The sequence below is a fragment of the Oryctolagus cuniculus genome, chromosome 4 (assembly GCF_964237555.1).
Source record: "Oryctolagus cuniculus chromosome 4, mOryCun1.1, whole genome shotgun sequence".
NCBI lineage: Eukaryota > Metazoa > Chordata > Mammalia > Lagomorpha > Leporidae > Oryctolagus > Oryctolagus cuniculus.
The window spans coordinates 78,749,498-78,770,061 of NC_091435.1; the positions used below are offsets into that span (position 1 = coordinate 78,749,498).

At 47.9% G+C, this 20,564-nt stretch overlaps 1 protein-coding gene and 1 long non-coding RNA gene across 6 annotated transcripts in view; one reads left to right on the forward strand and one right to left on the reverse strand.

Annotated features, from left to right (window-relative positions):
• Nucleotides 1-19,465, reverse strand: part of PARP9 (poly(ADP-ribose) polymerase family member 9) — a 36,345-nt gene extending 16,880 nt beyond the window's left edge. The window contains exons 1-6 of one of the 5 annotated variants that reach the window (XM_051859258.2): nucleotides 18,953-19,284; nucleotides 14,495-14,585; nucleotides 13,327-13,354; nucleotides 9,147-9,997; nucleotides 7,635-7,853; nucleotides 5,870-6,088 (exon numbers count right to left, since the gene is read on the reverse strand). In XM_051859258.2, coding sequence (XP_051715218.1) covers nucleotides 5,870-6,088; nucleotides 7,635-7,853; nucleotides 9,147-9,997; nucleotides 13,327-13,354; nucleotides 14,495-14,509 — 1,332 coding nt within the window. In that variant the 5' untranslated portion in view covers nucleotides 14,510-14,585; nucleotides 18,953-19,284. Of the gene's footprint in view, nucleotides 1-5,869; nucleotides 6,089-7,634; nucleotides 7,854-9,146; nucleotides 9,998-13,221; nucleotides 13,355-14,494; nucleotides 14,586-18,834 lie in introns of all 5 variants that reach the window. The other 4 variants (XM_008266839.4, XM_017347056.3, XM_017347055.3 and 1 more) reach the window with 4 other exon arrangements.
• LOC127493974 (uncharacterized) lies at nucleotides 876-6,855 on the forward strand. The gene is made up of 3 exons (XR_007924650.2): nucleotides 876-1,012; nucleotides 5,605-5,675; nucleotides 6,760-6,855. It is a non-coding gene; the product is annotated as an uncharacterized lncRNA (long non-coding RNA).
• Nucleotides 19,466-20,564: the final 1,099 nt, after the last annotated feature.

The window sequence follows — 20,564 nt, forward strand, 5'->3', positions numbered from 1 at the left end:
GCAAAACAGAGCAGACAGCCATAAATGGGCTTAGAGCCACTGTCACCATAATCTATCTGCACAGAACACCCCTGACCTCAGCCACTCTCAGCCACCATCCCACTGCCACAGATATAACACAGGCTTTAGGAAAGTCCTAGGGAATAGCTAGTGCAACATCAGACTCTATTAGAACATATAGAGGAAGCAAGTATAGGAAAAATGTAAAGAAAACAAAATTTTGTGTAAAAATATATACTCCAAAGCAAAATATAATCATTCATTCATTCAATAGACATTAATGCCCTGCTTATCACAGAACTGTGAACTACAAGCGTGGATCTGTCACTGAAGAAGGCAGAGACAGGGAGATGCCCTATACTTAATAAAACACAGGGCAGGCATTGTGGCACAACTGGTTAAGCCACTGCCTGCAATGCCAGTATCCCGTATGAACACTGGTTTGCATCCGGGCTGCACCACTTCCAATCCAGCTCCCAGCTAATACTCCTGAGCAAGCAGCTGGACCAAACATGGCCCAAATTCTTGGGCCCCTCCCTCCCAAGTTCGAGGCCTATTTGAAATTCAGGCTCCTGGATTCAGCCTGGCCCAGAACTGACCATTGTGGCCATTTTGGGAGTGAACCAACAGATGGGAGATCTACGTGTCTAACTTTCTCTCTCTGGAACTCTGAATTTCAAATAAATTTTAAAAATTCATTTTAAAAGTTATACATATACCAAACTTTGTAGACTGAATGATTGGTTTTATAGGAGTTAATTCCTATAAATTGCTTTAAATTGTACTTGACACATAGAATCACCAATATACACTTAGCTGTTAGTGTAATTGTTATGAAATGAAAAGTCTATAGACAAGATTTGTGCATACTGCCATGGAAATCCTTTAACACAGAGTCTTTTTGAAATAACATCTCTCCTAGGGCTTGGAACCACCACATCCAAGTGTCTTCCTTGTTCAAAGTTGATAAAATTGGAGTAATTACTGCATGGAGAAGACAGTAATTAATGAGGTAAAGACTAGACTTTGCTTTGCATATGAACTTTAACAATAAGGTTTCTTACTCTATGGGATGTCATCTACCTAAATTGTATTGGCAGCTGCTATTTCCCAAGCAAGAAGCCCCAAATCTTACCCTATTTTGACCTGGTGAGGTTCTTCCCTACCCTGCCACCCAAGAACTTGGAAATAAAATAAAAGAGGCAAAAGATTAATAAGAGATGCTGTTTGCACAAAAGGATAAAAATTATCTCTTGGGGCCGGCACTGTGGCGTGGCAGGTATAGCTGCAGACTGCAGTGCTGGCATCCCATATGGGCACCAGTTTGAGTCCCAGTTGCTCTACTTCCAAGCCAGCTCTCTGCTGCGGCCTGGGAAAGCAGTATAAGATGGCCCAAGTCCTTGGGCCCCTGCACCCACATGGGAGATCTGGAAGAAACTCATGGCTCCTGGCTTCAGATCAGCGCAGCTCTTACCATTGTGGCCATCTGGGGAGTGAACCAGTGGATGGAAGACCTCTCTCTCTCTCTCTCTCTCTCTCTCTTTCTGCCTCTCCCTCTGCCTCTGTCTCTCTGTAACTCTGACTTTCAAATCAATAAATAAATCAAAAAAGGTTTATTTATTGATTTGAAAGTCAGAGTTACACAGAGAAAGGAGAGGCAGAGAGAGAGAGGCCTTCCATCCGCTGGTTCACTCCTCAATTGACCAACACTTCAGGCCAGGGCGTTAACCTGCTGAGCCACAGTGCAGAACCCAATAAATCTTTTTTTAAAAAATCATCTTCTCCTGGAGGTTGTTTTAAAAGTTAAGGATAGGAGGCCAGCGCCACGGCTCACTAGGCTAATCCTCCACCTTGCCGGCACCAGCACACCAGGTTCTAGTCCCGGTCGGGGCGCCGGATTCTGTCCCGGTTGCCCCTCTTCCAGGCCAGCCCTCTGCTGTGGCCAGGGAGTGCAGTGGAGGATGGCCCAAGTGCTTGGGCCCTGCACCCCATGGGAGACCAGGATAAGTACCTGGCTCCTGCCTTCGGATCAGCGCGGTGCGCCGGCCGCAGTATGCCGGCCGTGGCGGCCATTGGAGGGTGAACCAACGGCAAAGGAAGACCTTTCTCTCTCTCTCTCTCTCTCTCTCTCTCTCTCACTGTCCACTCTGCCTGTCAAAAAAAAAAAAAAAGTTAAGGATAGGTTAGAAATCAGTAGGCAAGACTTTGGATTGAATTTGAAAGAAACTAACTTAACAGCAAAAACACTGAGGAGGGGCTGGCGCTGTGGTGCTGTGGGTTAACTCCTTGGTTTAAAGCGCCGGCATCCCACATGGGCGCCGGTTCTAGTCCTGGCTGCTCCTCTTCCAATCCAGCTCTCTGCCATGGCCTGGGAAAGCAGTAGAAGATGGCCCAAGTCCTTGGGCCCTTGCACCCACGAGAGAGACCTGGGAGAAGCTCCTGGCTCCTGGCTTTGGATCAGCGCAGCTCTGGCCGTTGCGGCCAACTGGGGGTGAATCAGTGGACTGAAGACCTCTCTCTCTCTCTCTGCCTCTGCTCTCTGTAGCTCTACCTTTCAAATAAATCGACCCAAATGGCAAGAATTTGGCAGCATTTTTCCAACTCTGTCCACAAGAGATGTCAGCAATGGGCCCTGGAGTAATATATCTTCCTTGTTCTGAGACATAATGCTTAGCACCAGGCTGATAGGCAGTAAGTTCATTACAGAACCATGCACTGACTTTTGTAGATACTCAACTTCACCCAGGATCCGATCATCACAATATACCAATAAACACAACCGTTTCAGTAGGTGGAGAGCTATTTACTCATTGTGAATTCTGAATTGGAAAATATGAGCTTGCGAATGTAGATTTTACTTTATTATGAATTTAGTATAGGTTGGTCCACCTTAGTCAGCTTAACTCTGGATGTCTGACAAATCTGTTTTGTAAGGAAATAAACCAATTGCCCTGAGAACTATCCTTACACACATCTCTCATGGTGAGGCTTATTTAGGAAGAACACAAGTTTATTGGTAGGTCAGAGGTGTATACATATGTGTGTATAATATCATACCTGCTTGGATATAATATAGTGTTAACATTGCACAAAACCTGAAGAATGGTCAACGCTCACTACAGAATATAAATTATTGTTTAGGACAATCCCCTTTGAGAAACAAAATGGATTTATCATTTCTCATGATTGTTCCTCATCAGCTACAGGTGTGCTACCCTCTGGGTTGTCTTCCCCTTTGTGAAATGGGGATGATGTCAACATCTTCATCCAGGATTAGGGGACAGTGAAATGAGACGCCTTTGTAACACAGTGCTTGGCAGACACAATACCTGGCCACCACCTTGATTATGAATCCCACAGGAAGCCCTCAGACTGTGGGTGCTGTTTCCACGTTCCTGGAGCTGCGGAACACGCTTTTGTTTGTGTGTGGGACGTGGTGAACCTCGTTTCCTAGCTGTGGCTAATTCCGTTGTCAGGAAACAGCGCTTCACGAGCAGTTCAGGAAGGCAGTCACGGCTCCTGTCTGGGCCCAGGGATACTCTCTGCTTTGGGAATGGGTGAACCTCATTCAAAGGACAGGATGATTCATTTTTGTCAAGGGCTTGAGCTATTTCACCGAGTCATCTGGCAGTGTAATGCTAGGCAGCCCTTGGGCGAGGCACAGTGGAGCACTAGAGCCAGCTTACATTGGCTCGCGAGAGCCCATTGTGAGCATCTCCTCCAACTCTGCCTTCAGTGATGTCACACTGACAGCTTGAAAGCCTGGGGACAGCAGCAGACACTTCAGAGCTCCCTGTCCAGGCAGGGACTCTTCTTCCAGGAAAGAGCAAGCTGGAACAAAGATATACTATTGCTTTCCTGGTAGGGAGAGAGAAAATGGCTGCTTTGACCCTTGCCTGGGAAGATGAGCAGCCAGAGAACTAACTCTCAGCCAGGCACACTCCTGGGAGACCTCACAGACATCTGAATGCTATTGCTGCCAGAATCAGAACCTATGTCTGGGAAACCTTTTTGAAGCCCTTGCAACTTACCCTTTTTATTCTACCTTGATATCATCAAAGTCTTTTTTGAACATGTCAGCTTGGGGCCGGCACTGTGGAGTAGTGGGTAAAGCTGCCGCTTGTAGTGCCAGGCTTCCCATATGGGTGCCAGTTCATGTCCTGGCTGCTCCACTTCTGATCCAGCTCTCTGCTATGACCTGGGAAAGCAGTAGAAGATGGCCCAAGTCCTTGGGCCCCTGCACCTGCATGGGAGACCTGTAAGAAGCTCCTGGCTCCTGGCTTGGGATTGGCCCAGCTCCAGCCATTGAAGCCATCTGGGGAGTGAACCAGCGGATGGAAGACCTCTCTCTCTCTCTCTTTCTCTCTCTCTCTGCCTCTGCCTCTCTGTAATTCTGCCTTTCAAATAAATAAATAAATCTTTTTTTAAAAAAAAAAGAAAATTCCAGCTAAGAAAGAATAAAACAAAGTGGCAGTTGATACTTTAAAGGCAGATAAGTACAGCAATATATACTAACTATACTGACCGTACCAGGGACTCCTCCACACGTTAAACAGCTCGATCTGGCCACAAAGCGATACACGGCTGAGATAAAGTGGGAGCCAAAGCAGCTAGACACACAAGTCTGCACTGAGACACAAAAGTTATCTCCTCCCCAGCACATATGTCCCACCGTTTTGTGTTGGATCACAACCAATTTCTCTCCAAGGTCACCCAGGACAAGTTAAGAAAGAGCCAAATGAATTTGATGGCAGTCTGGACATATGGCAAAAGTAGCCAAAAGCACCTCTGCTATTAAAGCCCTTACACTCTAGTTAGAAAGAAAAGATAAACAACCGCTTGGTTTAGTAATAATCGCGCATTCAGTCAACTACAGCTCATTACATTTGATATAATAATGGCTGACCTGCATGGAGGGCCTACTGTGTGCCAGGTACAACTCTAGGTTTTACATGTATTACCTAATTTATTTTTTTTAAAAAAAGATCTATTTATTTATTTGAAAGAGTTACACAGAGAAAGGAACAGACAGAGAGATCTTCCATCCACTGGTTGACTCCCCAGATGGCCACAATGGCCAGTGCTGGGCCAGGCCAAAGCCAGGAGCCAGAAGCTGCTTCTAAGTCTCCCATATGGGTGGCAGGGGCCCAAGTCCTTTGTCCATCTTCCTTTGCTTTTCCCAGGCCACTAGCAGGGAGTTGGATCAGAAGTAGAGCAGCCGAGACACAAACTAGCACCCATTTGGGATGCTGGCATTGCAGGTGGTGGCTTTACTCAATATGCTATGATGTCATCCACATATTACCTAGTTTAATCCTCAATAGTGGCCCAAGATGAGGAGACTGAGATACAGGTAAGGAAACGAAGTCACCCATAGTCACACAGCCAATAAGAGGCAAAGCTGAGATTGATAGGGATTTTAGAGAAGAAATGGATTGATTGGACACGACAAGGCCTTTGTTCTAAGTATATTGGGTTAGAGATGCCAGGTGTTCATGTGGAAGTGAGAGGAGGCTGAGGATGCGGGCGTGAAGCTGGCTCAGAAGACATGAGTTTGCAGAGGTCGTGGCAGAAGTCATAACCACTGTTGTGTTCTGGAGACAGAGAGAAGGCTGAGGAGCAGAGGACCCAACGCCGAAACTAGGAGTTTGCTTGCCTTTAAGGAACAGAGAGAAGTAAGTGCCAACAAAGGAAAAGAAAAAGCGAGGCTTCTATAATGGTGTTTTAGAAATTAGATTTCACCAAGTTAGAGCATCACTATGCCTTACAGCACCCAGTCCTGTGTCTTACTTTGGAGATGCAAGACAGACATTGAACGAACGAATGAATGAATGAATGACGTGTAGGACATCTCTAAGATACTACTTACCTTATATGTCTCCATTTCGTCTGGGAAGATTACGAACTTTACAGTTAATGGCTTTTTCAATCTGCCTCTGGCAAATGTTAAAACTTCATCAAACATAATCTCTGCCACAGTAGCCTTAGCCATACCAGTGTTTCCAGTTCCAAGTGCAGGAAAGGAAATGGAAGATTTTCTTAGCACAAGGCATTTTTCCAAACATGTTTTCACTGCATCTTTCAATACCTTTAGGAGAAACACAAATTTATGATCAGCCTTTCACTCAAAAAATAAGATTTCTTTTACCCCTTGATCCTGCCCATATTTTGCCAAACTCCACTCCACCTCATGGTCACGTTCCTGCCTCTTAGGACGTCAGGAAAGGTCTATTCCATAGGGAATCCACTACAGACAGAAGGGTGGATGATGCGAAATCAAAGGAACGAGAAACTGAAATAACAGTCTACTGTGTGTTGTTATGTGGGCACTGGGATTTCTCCTGGTTTCCATAGCTTTGTCTGTCTCCCTAGATTAGAGGCAAGCATCATTTTATCCCCATGCACCTGCCACTCACAGGTCAACATAAGAAACTTTTGGAAGTTTAATAAAGGAGATAGAGATTTAATTCAGAAAGCATTTATTCAATGTAATTAAGACTTATCATGTAATTTCTACTGGAGAATTATTAATATTTTGGGCAGATGTTTCAATATCAAATTGGATTACTAATACATGGCTGTATTAGTAATGTCTACAGAAGGACCTTGGAAAATTCCCAATTTGGTTTTTGAATGCTCTCTAGCCAAGCAATGTGAAGAAATATAGGTATACAAAGGCAGGAAGTGGATTAACTTTCCCTGTTCCCACACCTACATGTGTCCTCACATTCTTTCATGCTTGTATTTTATGTGCCTCAGATGAAGAGGCAGCGAGAGAGCCGAGCTCCACCACAGGCCTGGGTGAGACGAGATCACAGGTAACAGATTTGACTGGAACGGTGCTGCAAGGGAAACTCCAGCTCCTCCTGGGATTTAATCCATGGAGGGGAATACGGAGAGGCTGGAACCCAGGCCTACTCAGCAGAAGGCCTACAGAAGGCCTATAGAGTAGAATGCTGGGCAAATCTGTGTGCAGACTGAGGGAACACTGCTGTTTGAGGGCCCACTTGCAATATGCCCACTTAAAATTCAGATAATATTCTAAATCAAATAATATTATAAATATTAGATAATATTCTAAATCAAACATCTAAAAATAACTTGTGGCACCTATACTTGTTCAGTATTTCAGGTATTCATGGATGAACTGAAAAATGGAGACTCTACCCCCTGATAGTGTTTCAAGAACATAATGAAATGATGGAAATCCTGAAAAGACTGGATAGACACATATCTGGAACTATACAAAGATAAATTTTATAGGGGCAGGTGTTTAGTCTAGTGTTTAAGACACTGTGTCGTACATCCAAGAACCTGGACTGGACAGCTGGCTCCAGCTCCTGACTCCAGCTTCCTGCTAATGCATATTGCTGGAGGCAGCAAGTGGCGGTTCAAGTATTTGGGGCCCTGCCACCTGGTGGAAGACTTGGACTGAGTTCCTAGCTCCTGGCTTTGGCCTGGCCCAACTTCAGTCGTTGTGGCGCTGGCGGAGCAAACTGGGGAATGGGCGCTCTCTCACTCTGCCTCATAGATAGATGATAAATACACAGATAGACTGATAGATAGATACCAAGCTTTTTAAAAGACAAATTCATGCATCAAGTTACATAAAGAGAAACTTATTTTGAACTTACCTGACATTTAGGAAGAGTTGGATCCCAGAGTACATGGAATACATTTAGACACAACAAATTAAATCCTTCCGTGATCAGTACCAACTGAGAATCTCTACGCTGTTTAGCCTGTTTTTCAAGTTCCAATTCCATCTCATCTCCTGCCTGTTGTAGAATTGATTTTAACACAGGTCCTGCTGTATGATTAACTTGGCTTATAGAACTAACAATTACATCTGTCTGAAAAGGGGAGAAAAAAGGACAGGATTCACTGTTAAATTTCTTCTCTTAAATGACTAATTTAAATCTTAATTTCCCTGAGGAGATTTGAAAAATACTTTATGAGGATGCTAAAGCCACCAAAAACCCCATTGAATAATACATAGAAACTCATATTTCCAAAGAGTAATCATTGACTGCCATGAAGCTTTGCTCTATTCAGAAATTATATAGATATGGGGCCAGCGCTATGGTGCACTGGATTAAGCCACCTCCTGTAACACCAGCATCCCATATGAGAGCTGGTTCAAGTCCTAGCTGCTCCACTTCTGATCCCACTCCCTGGTAATGCACTTGGGAAAGCAGTGGGCTGTTGCAGCCATTTGGGGAGTAAACCAGTGGATGGAAGCCCCCCTCCAAACAGTCAACTCTACTTTCAAATAAATACATAAACCTAAGAAAAGAGAGAGAGAGAAAGAGAGATAGAGAGAGGAAGGAAGGAAGGAAGGAAGGAAGGAAGGAAGGAAGGGAGGAAGGGAGGGAAGCAGGGAGGGAGGGAGGGAGGAATAAATTGGGGTCAGCGTTGCTGGGTTAAGTCACCATCTGTAATGCTAGTATCCCAGATGGCCACTGGTTTGAGTCCCAGTTGCTCCACTTCAGATCCAGCTCCCTGCTAATGTCCCTGGGAAAGCAGCAGAAGATGGCCCAAGTGCTTGGGCTCCTACACCCACGTGGGAGACCCAGAAGAAGCTCCTGGCTCCTGGCTTCAGAACAGCCCAGCCCTGGGCATTGAGGCCATTTGGGGAGTGAACCAGTGATGGAAGACCTTTTTCTCTCTCTCTGCCTCTCCCTCTCTGTAACTCTGACTTTCAAATAAATAAATCTTAAAAAAAAAAAAAAGTGAAATCAGAATCTGCAATTTGGGGGCCCTGGCACCCTTTAAAGATTTCAAGGCTCCTCTTGGAGCCAGCGCTGTGGCGCAATAGGCTAATGCCCTGGTCTGAAGCACCGGCATCCCATATGGGTACCGGTTCGAGATCCGGCTGCTCCACTTCCGATTCAGCTCTCTGCTATGGCCTGGGAAAGCAGTAGAAGATGGCCCAAGTCCTTGGCCCCCTGCACCTGCGTGGGAGACCTGGAAGAAGCTCCTGGCTCTTGGCTTCAGACTGGTACAGCTCTGGCCATTGTGGCCAATTGGGGAGTGACCCAGTGGATGGAAGACCTCTCTCTCTCTCTCTCTCTGCCTCTCCTTCTCTCTCTGTGTAACTCTGCCTTTCAAATAAATAAATAAATCTTAAAACAACAACAACTTACTTCCTGCAGTTCTATGCGGCCCTGGACAATCTCGAGAATCAGGTTCTGGAAAACCAGGAGGGTCCTGTGGGAAGCAGAGGCTTCACGACTGCTCCCGAGGTCCAGCTCGTTCCTCCCCAGGATGGATTCTGAAGCAGCTTTAAAGGCGTCAACAGTAGGGTCCTCATTGCTCACCAGGTGGATTTCTCTCAGGCTGCTGACCACTTGCTCCCTTTGGAAATAAGTACTGATAGTATTTACGATGGTCCCTACACACAAGTCCAGAGGGAACTGGAAAATCCCGGAGCTCAGGGCTGGGATTGCTACAGTCTCAATGTATGGATTTCTCCAGGTAACATAGTGTAGAATTGCTACAATGGCATTCTGCAGCTTATCGACACAGCTCCGCTCCTCCCCGGGGGTCCACCGGGGCCCGACGGCGTGGATGAGCTGTTTGCAGGGCAGCTTCCCCGACCCGGTGATGGCTATCTCCCCAGTTGGTACTTTACCATACTTGGCAACAAAGTTCCAGCTCTCCTGCTGGATTTCAAAGCCGCCGGCCTTCACCAGGGCCCCAGCCAGCCCCCCGGCATGTGTAAGTTCCTCATTGGCTGCGTTTACTACAGCGTGAACAGCGTGCGTGGTGAGGTCATCCTTCCAGACAGATAACTCTAGCCTAGGGCTCAGCCTTTTCCGGAAGACCTGCAAAGACGTGCTGTTAACTTCCACAGCTGGAGACACCAGGGTAGAGATGCAGCCAAACTTATGCTGGAGGACTTCACACAGCTGACTCTCGTTATTTTTCAAAATTTCAAAGGCTTTTTGATGAATGGGAATTTGCCAACTATAGTTTTCTTCAGGAGTGTCAGTCTCTGGAAAAGGAGAGAAGACAAAACAATAATAATTACAACAGTAACAGCAATAATAATAACAAAGAAATGAGCGAGGGTTCCTTTGAAAAGCATGCAATCCCTGTACCCAAGGAGAACACATTTTCTTTGTTCAGAATAGAGATGAGCTTCCCCTCCTCCCCTTCTGAGTCTCCTCATCTAGACATGTAATCAGACCGAGGACAGCCAACAGTCTACTTTTTTTTTTTTTTTTTACGATTTATTTTATTTATTTGAAAGAGTTTCAGAGAGAGGGAGGGGGAGAGAGAGAGAGAAGAAAGAGAGAGAGAGCGCGCTTCTACCTACTGATTCACACTCCAGAGAGCTACAATGCCTGGGAACGGGCCAAGCCAAAACCAGGAGCCTGGAACTGCATCCCAGTCTCCCTCTTGGGCGGCAGGGGCACAAGCACTTGGGCCGTCCTTGGCTGCTTTCCCAGGCACATTAGTACAGAGTTGCATCAAAAATGGAGCCACCAGAACTCAAAGTTGCAACTCGAACCAGCTCTCCAATATGGGATATGGTGTTGCTGGTTGAGGCTTAACCTGCTGTGCTACGAACCCAGGCCTTGTCCTAGAGTTTTCAAAGGTACATCTCCCATAAGTGTTTAATCTTGTGCCTGACATATAGTAAATGCCCCATAAATGGTAACTACTAGGATACAACATTGGTGTTGAGATCAGTGTGTTTATGGGGGGGGGGGCTCTGGAATGTTTTAAATGTATGTAAAACTGGTTGAGTTGGGGGTAGCATGTTTGTCACAGAGTTTCATATGTTGCTTAGGATATCCACATCCCTATGGCAGGAGTATCTAGTTCCAAGTCCCAGCTCCTCTGCTTCCTATCCTGCTCTCTGCTGATAGGCATCATGGCAGGGGGCGGGGGGGCAAATGATGGCTCAAGTCTTTGGGTCCTTGTCTTCCATGCAGAAGACATGGATAGAGTTTTGGGCTTCTGACTTTGACTTGGCCTAGTCCTGGCTATTGTGAGCATCTGGGGAGTAAACCAGCAGATGGAAGATCTCTCTCTCTCTCTCTTCCTTCCCCCTCTCTCTGTCTTTCTCCCTTTCAAAGAAAATGCAAATAAATACATAAAAAGCTTTTTTTTGGGGGGGGGGTGGTAGGTGGTGCTGTGGCATAGTGGGAAAATCCACTGCCTGCAATGCATGCATTCCATATGGCTGCTGGTTCAAGTCCCAGATGCTCCACTTCCAATCCAGCTCTCTGCTATGGTCTGGGAAAGCAGTAGAAGATGATCCAAGTCCTTGGGCCCCTGCACCCACATGGGAGACCGGAAGAAGGTCCTGGCTCCTGGCCTTGGATGGGCGCAGTTCCGGCCATTGCAGCCATTTGGAGAGTGAACCAGTGGATGGAAGACCTCTCTCTCTTTCTGCCTCTGCCTCTCTGTGATTCTGCCTTTCAAACAAATAAATAAATCTTAAAAAATATATATTTTTGGGCCGGCGCCGCGGCTCACTAGGCTAATCCTCCGCCTTGCGGCGCCGGCACACCGGGTTCTAGTCCCGGTCGGGGCGCCGGAATCTTTCCCGGTTGCCCCTCTTCCAGGCCAGCTCTCTGCTGTGGCCAGGGAGTGCAGTGGAGGATGGCCCAAGTGCTTGGGCCCTGCACCCCATGGGAGACCAGGAGAAGTACCTGGCTCCTGCCTTCGGATCAGCGCGGTGCGCCGGCTGCATCGCGCCAGTTGTGGCGGCCATTGGAGGGTGAATCAACGGCAAAAGGAAGACCTTTCTCTCTGTCTCTCTCTCTCACTATCCACTCTGCCTGTCAAAAAAAAAAAAAATATATATATATATATATATTTTTTATAGTGAGTTTGGGAAGGCCCATGTTAGGACACATGTATTGTAAAGGACTCAATTATGAGTCAAAAACAAGGAGAGGCAATTCATAACTTTTTATTAATATTCATAACTTTTTTCATATTCATAACTTTTTTGCTTCAATCAGTGTGTTAGTTCGGGTCCTCTGAGAAGCAGACCCTGAGATGAGATTTTGATCTCAAGTAGTTCATTTGGGAGGCAACCCCAGAAACCACCTGGAATAGGTAGGCAGGGCAGGGTGAGGAAGCGAGACAAAGGAAGGAGTACATAAGGGGTGTGTGACTCACAATGAGGCCAAGCTGCACTGGGGAACAGCACCCCAGAGGGGCACGAGCTGGGCGACTTACCCAGCTTCCACCGGCCCTGAGTCTTGATTGCTCTTGTTGGGGAAGGGGAGGAGGGGACATCAGACCAGCAAACTAGTGGCGCACTGACAATGCTTGCTAGGGGAAGTGACTCTTCATGATGGTCTCGTTTCCCGGCACAATTTTAGTGGAAATAAAACTAACTGATTTCAGAGTATTCACCTCATGAGAGGTCTTTCTGGAAAATGTGTATTATGGAAAAAATAAATACATGCAGATTCACCAAAATCTTTTGATTCTATTTTCCATTTTGTAGTTTTTTTGGCAACAAAATAAAACAGGCCCTTTAATTCCATTTTTCCACAAGCTTCTTTTTAAAAACAATCTTTTAAAGAGGTTTAGTTATTTATTTGAAAGACCGAATTACAGAGAGAGGGAGAGATAGAGAGAGGTTGTCCATCCACTGATTCACTTCCCAAAAGGCCACAATAGCTGGGGCTGGGCCAGTTCAAAGCCAGGAGCCTGGAACTCCATTTGGGTCTTCCACTGAGGGCGGCAGGGGCCCCAGTACTTGGGCTGTGTTCTGCTGCTTTCCCAGGCACATTAGCAGGGAGCTGGACTGGAAGTGGAGCTGCCAGACTCCAACTGGCACCAGCATCCCATATGGGCACTGGTTCTGACAGCTCCGCTTCTGATCCGGCTCCCTGCTAATGTGCCTGGGAAACAGTGGAGGATGGCCTGAGTGCTTTGGCCCCCGTACCCACGTGGGAGACCCAGAAGAAGCTGCTGGTTCTTGGCTTCAGCCACCCAGTCCTGACCATTGCAGCCATTTGGGAGTGAACCCGCAGATGGAAGATCTCTGTCTCTCCCTCTCTCTATCTCTTTAACTGTCTTTCAAATAAATAAATAAATATTTACAATAATATATGTCTTAAGTCTAGTGAGGAAAGCAGAGGATCCATGGGGGCCTTAAGAGGATGTGCCTGCTGGCCCACACCAACAAAGCAGGCCCCGTTTGGAAGCTGGGGGGGGGGGTCCCCACAAGAACCTGCACCCACGCACCTGAGCTGCTGTGGGGGAGGCATTCTCCACGCGTGTTCCCCTTGCTCCCCTGAGGCAAGAGCTGAGCAAAGCCTCTGGCACAGGAGTGAGAAGAGGGGGTCCTACCTGACTGTGGGTGAGCTGCTCCCGTTCCCTGTGGAAGGCGAGAAAGTGAAAGAAAGAAAGTGAAGCCGAATGAATACTACAGGTTGTGAACAACAAACACAGTTTAATGTAAACACAAAGCAACAAAAATGCTGCACAAAGCGCTGGGTTTGGGAGGGAAGGGAGCACTCAGGTTTTTTTGTTTGTTTCATCCGTGTGCTTGTAATACCTAAAATACCAACGGTTCCAGCAAACATCGACCTCATCCCGCTGCGAGGTTAATGCACTTCTAATTCAGACTGCGAGGAAGGGCGAGAGAACGACACATGGAAATGCTCAAACGTCACAAATCAAAGTGACCCAAGCTGGCACTGTGGCGTAGAGGCTAAAGCTGCCACCTGCAGTGCTGGCATCCCATATGGGCGCTGATTCAAGACCTGGTTCCTCCACTTCTGATCCAGCTCTCTGCTGTGGCCTGGGAAAGCAGTAGAAGATGGCCCAAGTTCTTGGCCCCTGCACCCATGAGAGAGACCTGGAAGAGGCTCCTGGCTCCTGGCTTCAGATCGGCACAGCTCTGGCTGTTGCAGCCAACTGGGGGAGTGAACCAGCAGATGGAAGACCTCTCTCTCTCTCTCTGCCTCTCCTTCTCTCTCTGTGTAACTCTGCTTTTCAAATAAATAAATCTTTAAAAAAAAAAAAAGTGACCCAAAACTCTGAGAGAGGCTTCTGTCCAGAAGCTTGTGGGGCTTCTCTGGACAGAAAGAAAACACTGAGACGTGGACCTCCCTCGTCAGCTGCTTCTCTCCTCCACCAGCAGGGAGCCACTTCCTGTTGCCTAGTTCGCAAACTTGGTGCCTTCAAGTTTGGCCAGGGAGGTGCTTTACTTTTTTCCTTTTCCCTTGTGTTCATTCCTCCTCCATCACCTTCCTTACCCCATCCTGGAAAGGAATTGCTGCATGAGTGAAGATAAAATGATACTACGCTGACATTTAAAAAAAAACCCTCAAGTTGGCTCTGTTATCTGGATTAGCGTAGACCTGAGTCTCATTTCCCATAAAAAACTTATTGGGTTCTTGAAGCCAACTGAGGATTCCAGGTGTAACAGAAACCCCAGATTTCCTGTTGGTACAGGAAGAATTATGGATGTGCTGGTCAAAGTTCCTGGTGGATACACAGTCATGCTTTTTACCTTGGAAGAGGTCATCCTCCAGGTCTCCCAGGGATCTTGAAATGTTTACTCTGGTCTGCAGCTCCAAGCACACACAGATGGTCGCCCACTTCTAGGAATAAATAGAAACGACAAGTAAGCATGGACCAGGATCCTAGGAAATTTGCTAAGAATACATTATGGGAGAACTCACCATGATTTCTGATCTGGACTGATGTTTATTCTCAATGGTGAAAATGCACACATTGGGGCGTGGTGGTGTGCTGCGGTGGGATAAGTCACTGCCTGCAATGCCGGCATCCCCTATGGACACCAACTCAAGTCCTGGCTGCTCCACTGCCAATTCAGCTCCCTGCTGCTGCGTCTGGGAAGGCAGCAGATGACGGCCTCTGCGGTGGGCCTCTGCCACCAGACCCTGATGGAGTTCTTGGCCCCTGCTTCAGACAGGCCCAACCCCAGCCACTGTGATCCAGCAGATGGAAGATTCTCTGTCTCTGTCTCTGTGTCTCTCTCTGTGATTCTACCTTTCCAATAAATACATCCTTTTTTAAAAATACGTATGCACTCTTTGTTGTTGGTGTCACTCACTCTTCACCTTCCACCCTTTCCAGGACAGGTTCCAAGTGAAACCATAATATAGTTCAGAGACGAGAAAGTACAGGATGCGCTAGAACAGGGGAAGCTACTGGGAATGGGGAACCTTTTTTCTGCCAAGGGCCATATGGATATTTATAACATCACTCACGGCCATACACATTTGTCAAAATAAATACTCTTAGCCTGCTATAGATTTATTGAATTTTGGGCCCCACCTGTGATTGCTTTGCAGGGCCAGACCAAATGATTTCACAGATCTTATATGGCCAGATGTTCCCCACCCCTGCAGGAAGAAGGTAAGACTAGAGCTAGGCCTTGGAGGATAGAGCAGGTTTTTTACATATTCAGAAGGGAATATAGAGGGCCAGAGCTGTGGCACAGTGGTTAAGCCACTGCCTGCAACTTTGGCATCCCATACAGCTACCATTCAAGTCCCGGTTGCTACACTTCTGACCCAGCTCCCTGCTAAGTGGCCTGGGGAAGCAGCAGAAGACGGCCCAAGTGCTTGGACCACTGCCACCCATGTGGGAGACCCGGATGAAACTCCTGGCTCCTGGCTTTGGCCTGGCCCAACTCTGGCCATTGAGGCCATTTGAGGAGCAAACCAACAGATGGAAGATTCTCTCTCTCTCTCTCTCTCTCTAACTCTGCCTTTCAAATAAACAAATCTTTAAAATTTAAAAAAAAAGAGGTTGAGGGAGGGAATTTTGACACACTGGGTTAAGCTGTGGCTTGCAACACCAGTATCCTATATCGGAGTGCCAATTCAAGTCCCAGTTACTTAGCTTCCAATCCAGTTTCCTGCTAATGCACCTGGGAAAGGCAGTGAAAGATGGCCCAAGTACTTGGTCCCCTGCTACCCATGTGGGAGACCCTATGGGAGTTCCTGGTTCCTGGTTGTGCCCTGGCCCAGCCCTGGAAGTTGGAGTCATTTGGAGAGTGAATCAGTGGATGGAAGAGCTGTGTGTGTGTGTGTGTGTGTGTGTCCCTCTCTGTCACTCTGCCTTTCAAAGAAATAAAAATAAAAATAAATATTAATGAAAAAAAAAAACAAAAGAAGGAGGATGAGACTGAGCACAGCCCTCAAAGAACAGTGAAGAAAAACAAGCAAATGAAGACTCCCAGAGTGTTTGAAGAAGAAAAGAAACTCTATTAATACCTGCAAGGGGTGTGCATTACTGAGTTTGTGATAAATATCCTTGGCTTAATTAGATAGGAAAACTTCTGGATAAAAATATGTTTTAATGATTTTCTGGATAAAAATATGTTTTAATGATTTTCCATCTAAATGTAAAAATGAAAGATTCTGAGGTTTAGGGTCGGTATTGTGGTGCAGTGGGTTAAGCAACCACCTGCAATGCTAGCATCCTATACAAGCACCAGTTCCAATCCTGGCTGCTCCACTTCCAATCCAGCTCCTTGCTAAGGTACCTGGGAGGATGGCCTCAGTGCTTGGGCCCCTGCACCCACGTGGGAGACCAGGATGGAATTCATAGGCCCTGGCTTCAGTCTGGCCCAATCTGGTTGCTGCAGCCATTTGGGAGTGAATCAGCAGATGGAAGATCTCCTCTCTTTCTCCCTCTCTCTCTCTCTTTCACTCTCACTTTCTCACTTTCTCTCTCTGTCTGTTGTTGTCTCTCCATCTCTTTCTCTGTAACTTTTCCTTTCAAATAAGTCTTTTTTAAAAAGAATCTGAAGCTTTAGAAGAATGATGATGAAAATGCTTAGAGACACAGTTGTCCATGCTTATTGCTATTTTTAGCCGCAGACGTGATTTCAAATGGCTTTGTAATAGAAAAATGTGTACAACTGTCTATCACATCAGAACACTATGCATCAAGGAAAAGCAAGTCCAGGCCGGCGCCGTGACTCACTAGGCTAATCCTCCACCTGTAGCACCGGCACACCGGGTGCTAGTCCTGGTTGGGACGCCGGATTCTGTCTCAGTTGCTCCTCTTCCAGTCCAGCTCTCTGCTATGGCCTGGGAGTGCAGTGGAGGATGGCCCAAGTGCTTGGGCCCTGCACCTGCATGGGAGACCAGGAGGAAGCACCTGGCTCCTGGCTCCGGATCGGTGCGGTGCGCTGGCCGCAGCGCGCCGGCCACAGCGGCCATTTGGGGGGTGAACCAACAGAAGGAAGATCTTTCTCTCTGTCTCTCTCTCTCACTAACACTGCCTGTCAAAATAAAAATTAAAAAAAAAAAAAAAGGCAAGTCCAGTGTAATCCTAAAACATTAAGGACAAGATGAACTAGGGCCTGCAGAGGGCACTGCTGTTTTCACAAAGCAAGGAAGCCCTCTGCAGCTACTTTGGCTGTGGGCTTTTGCTTCACTGGTTTCTGTCTTCAGACCAGGCTGTACAAGCCTAGGGCAAGACTGAGCACTGAGAGGGGCACTCACTAAACCCCTAAGAAATTAGAACAAAGATCACATTGCTTGAAACATTTGCTTTTTCCATTTTAAAAACAATAGCAGGGACAGGCATTTGACCTAGTGACTAAAAGGCCACTTAAAATGCTGGCTGTCCACATCAGAGTGCCTAGTTTACCTCCCAGCTCCAGCTCTGGACACCAGTTTCCTGCTAATACAGACCCTGAGAGGCAGCGTGATGTCTCCAATAACGGAGCTCCTGTCACACACAAGGGAGACCTGGATTTGAATTCCCAGCCGTGGCTGTGGCTGTGGCAGGGGTTTGGGGACTAAAACGACAGACAGGTGCTCTCTGTGTCTCTCTGCCTCGAAAACAATAAATAAACAACAATAACAAAAGCCTCTCCAACCCTCCATCCCTGCTTCCCACTGGGTTTACTTTCTTCATGGGCAGCCAACCTTCTGGAAAGAGTGGTTGACCTGACGCCCTCCCACTGCCCTGCACACTATGGTCCGTGTCCTCCTTGTGGTTACCCACAGGAGACTGTCTTGTTTCTAATCTTTACCCGCCCCCTCTACAACTTTTCATTATTGGGTTCCTGGCATTACCCCTGTTGTTTCTCCTTTGCCACCTTCCCTGGGTTCTCTGGTTGCCTCTCCCTTTGCCTTCTCTCCTCCTGCATCTCCTCTCCTCCCAGGCTTCAAGGGCCCTTCCTCTGTATGCCCCACAGCAGCCGTCCCAAGACCTCAGAGGTCCTATCCTACCCCCCTCCCCTTTTTCTATCTATTTTATTTATTTGAAAGACAGAGAAAGGGAGAGACAGAGAGATCTTCCATCTGCTGGTTCACTCCCCTTATAGCCACAATGACCAGATGGAAGCCAGGAGCCTGGAACTCCATCCAGGTCTCCCGCGTGGATGCAGGGGTGCCAGCACTTCGCTGCTTTTCCAGGCGAATCAGCAGGGAGCCGGATCATAAGTGGAGCAGCTGGGACCAGGAAGGCTTAATGGGCTGTGCCACTTTAACACTGGTCCCCGTCCCAGCCCCTAACCTCCCCTCCCTACCCCAGCCCCACACTCTTGGGAAGTTTCTTCTGGAAACTTCCTCCCTGAGGCCTTGGAGAGAGCCTGTCCCGCTTGGTTCCCAGGCCCACCTCCCTCTACCACTCTCCCGGGCACGCGCCCTCCCCCGCGCGGCGACAGGCGGCAGGGCAGTCAGTGCTGCCGGCCAAGGGTGCACGAAGGCCACAGGGCCCCACACGCAGGGTAGGGTCCGCGGTATCCGTCACAGGGCAGCAAACAAACTCGGCTTTTAAGTTTCAGCTGAATCCAGAAGGCGAAGTACATCTTGGTGGCGAGTAATCGTCTTAACAAGCTACAAAGACTGAGAAACTTACCTCTTCTGCCTCTCGCACCCCCGGAGGCCTGGCCCGGGACCCCGGCCTCACCTGCCCTGCCCTAGAGCCGCGGGCAGCCTCCCCTTCCAGCACCCAGCCCCGGGCCCGAGCCACTAACCCGGCTCACGGTCGCGGCGCCGATGGCTGGCAGAGCTGGGGGAAGGTCGTGCACGAGAAAAGGGAGGGAACTCCGGGGAAGCGAAACTGAAACTTTGAGCCCGGGGCGGCTGGGCGGGACGCGCCCTTGTCCCCGCCGCTCAGCCGCGGTCCCGAGACCCCGCGCCAGCCGCGCGCCCGCAGCCATGGCCTCCAGCGACGACCCCCCGTCCCCGCTCCTCGTGCGGACGTCCATACCCTCCCGCCATCTGCACTGGAAGCTAGAAAAACACTTCCAGAGTCGGGACTCGGACGGCGGGGAGTGCAGCGTACGGCCAGTGGTCTCTGAAGTCCGGAACACTTTCTTAGTGGTGTTCAAAGAAAGGGCAGGTGAGTGGCGGGCAGCAGGTGCAGGCCGGCCTCGGCCCACAATCCTCGCCCAAGCGCCGCGGGCTTCAGGGCAGGTCCAGCGCAGGCGGGGGAAATATGGCTCAGGCTGTGGGGACAGGACCAGGGCTACTGCTGCCAGGGTCCCTCAGCCCGGCCACAGGGCAGAAAGCTAGACTGAGGGCTTGACTGCGCGATGAGATTGGTGCTCTCTGCTCATCCCGCCTGCCTCATAGAAGTGGGAAAATGAAATTAAAAGAGAAGTTTATTTTGGTGCCCCAAAATTTGAAATTCATGCATAGTTTATTTTCCCATGATATACCTTTTCCATGAACTTTTTGAGATCCCTTAGGTTTCTCAGCTGTCACCTCCCCCAGATTCCTGGCAATCGCTGTCCTTGTCACATAGATATTTAACTTTTACTTTTAAATGATGATTCTGATTTTTGATGGTTGCATAAGTAGTGTTGTTCACTGTAGAAAAAAAAGAAGGAGGAAAGCGACCTGGAGAGAAACATGTAAGCATTTGGTTTATTTCCTCCAAGTTTTTCTTCTCCTCCCCTCCCCTCCCCTCCCCTCCCCTCTCCTCCCCTCTTTCTCTTTCTCTCTCTCTTTCTCTTTCTCTCTCTCCTTCCCTCCCTGCCTCCTCCTCCTCCCCTCTCTCTCCCTCCTCCTCTCTCTCTCTCCCTCTCCCTCTTCCTCTCTCTCTCCTTCCTCTTCTCTCCCTCTCTCTTTAAAGATCTATTTGTTTATCTGAAAGAGTTACAGAGAGATTCTCCATATGCTGGTTCACACCCCAGATGGCTGCAACAGCAGGAAATGGGTCTGCCTGGCTCAAGCCAGGAGCCAGGAGCTTCAACCAGGTCTCACGTGGGTGCATCCTCCGCTGCTTTCCCAGGCGCATTAGCAGGAAACTGGGTCGGAAGTGGAGTAGCTGGGACACAAAACAGCACCCATATATGGGATGCCAGTGCCGTAGTTGGCGGCTTTAACATGCTATGCCACAGCACCAGCACTCCCCCAGGGTATTTTTTCTGATTGTCAGCAAACATCTGCATTTACAGAATTCTGAATCTATATTTTTGTTTCCTGGACTTTTTTTTTTCACTTAACTATGTAATGAGTATTATTCCACATCATTGAAATGAAGACAATCTCAGAATCATGACTTGAAGTCACGGTTGGTATTCATTAAGAGTTCATTTCTGCAGTCCAGCTTGGGCTGCTTACTTTAAAGTTTTAAGTTTC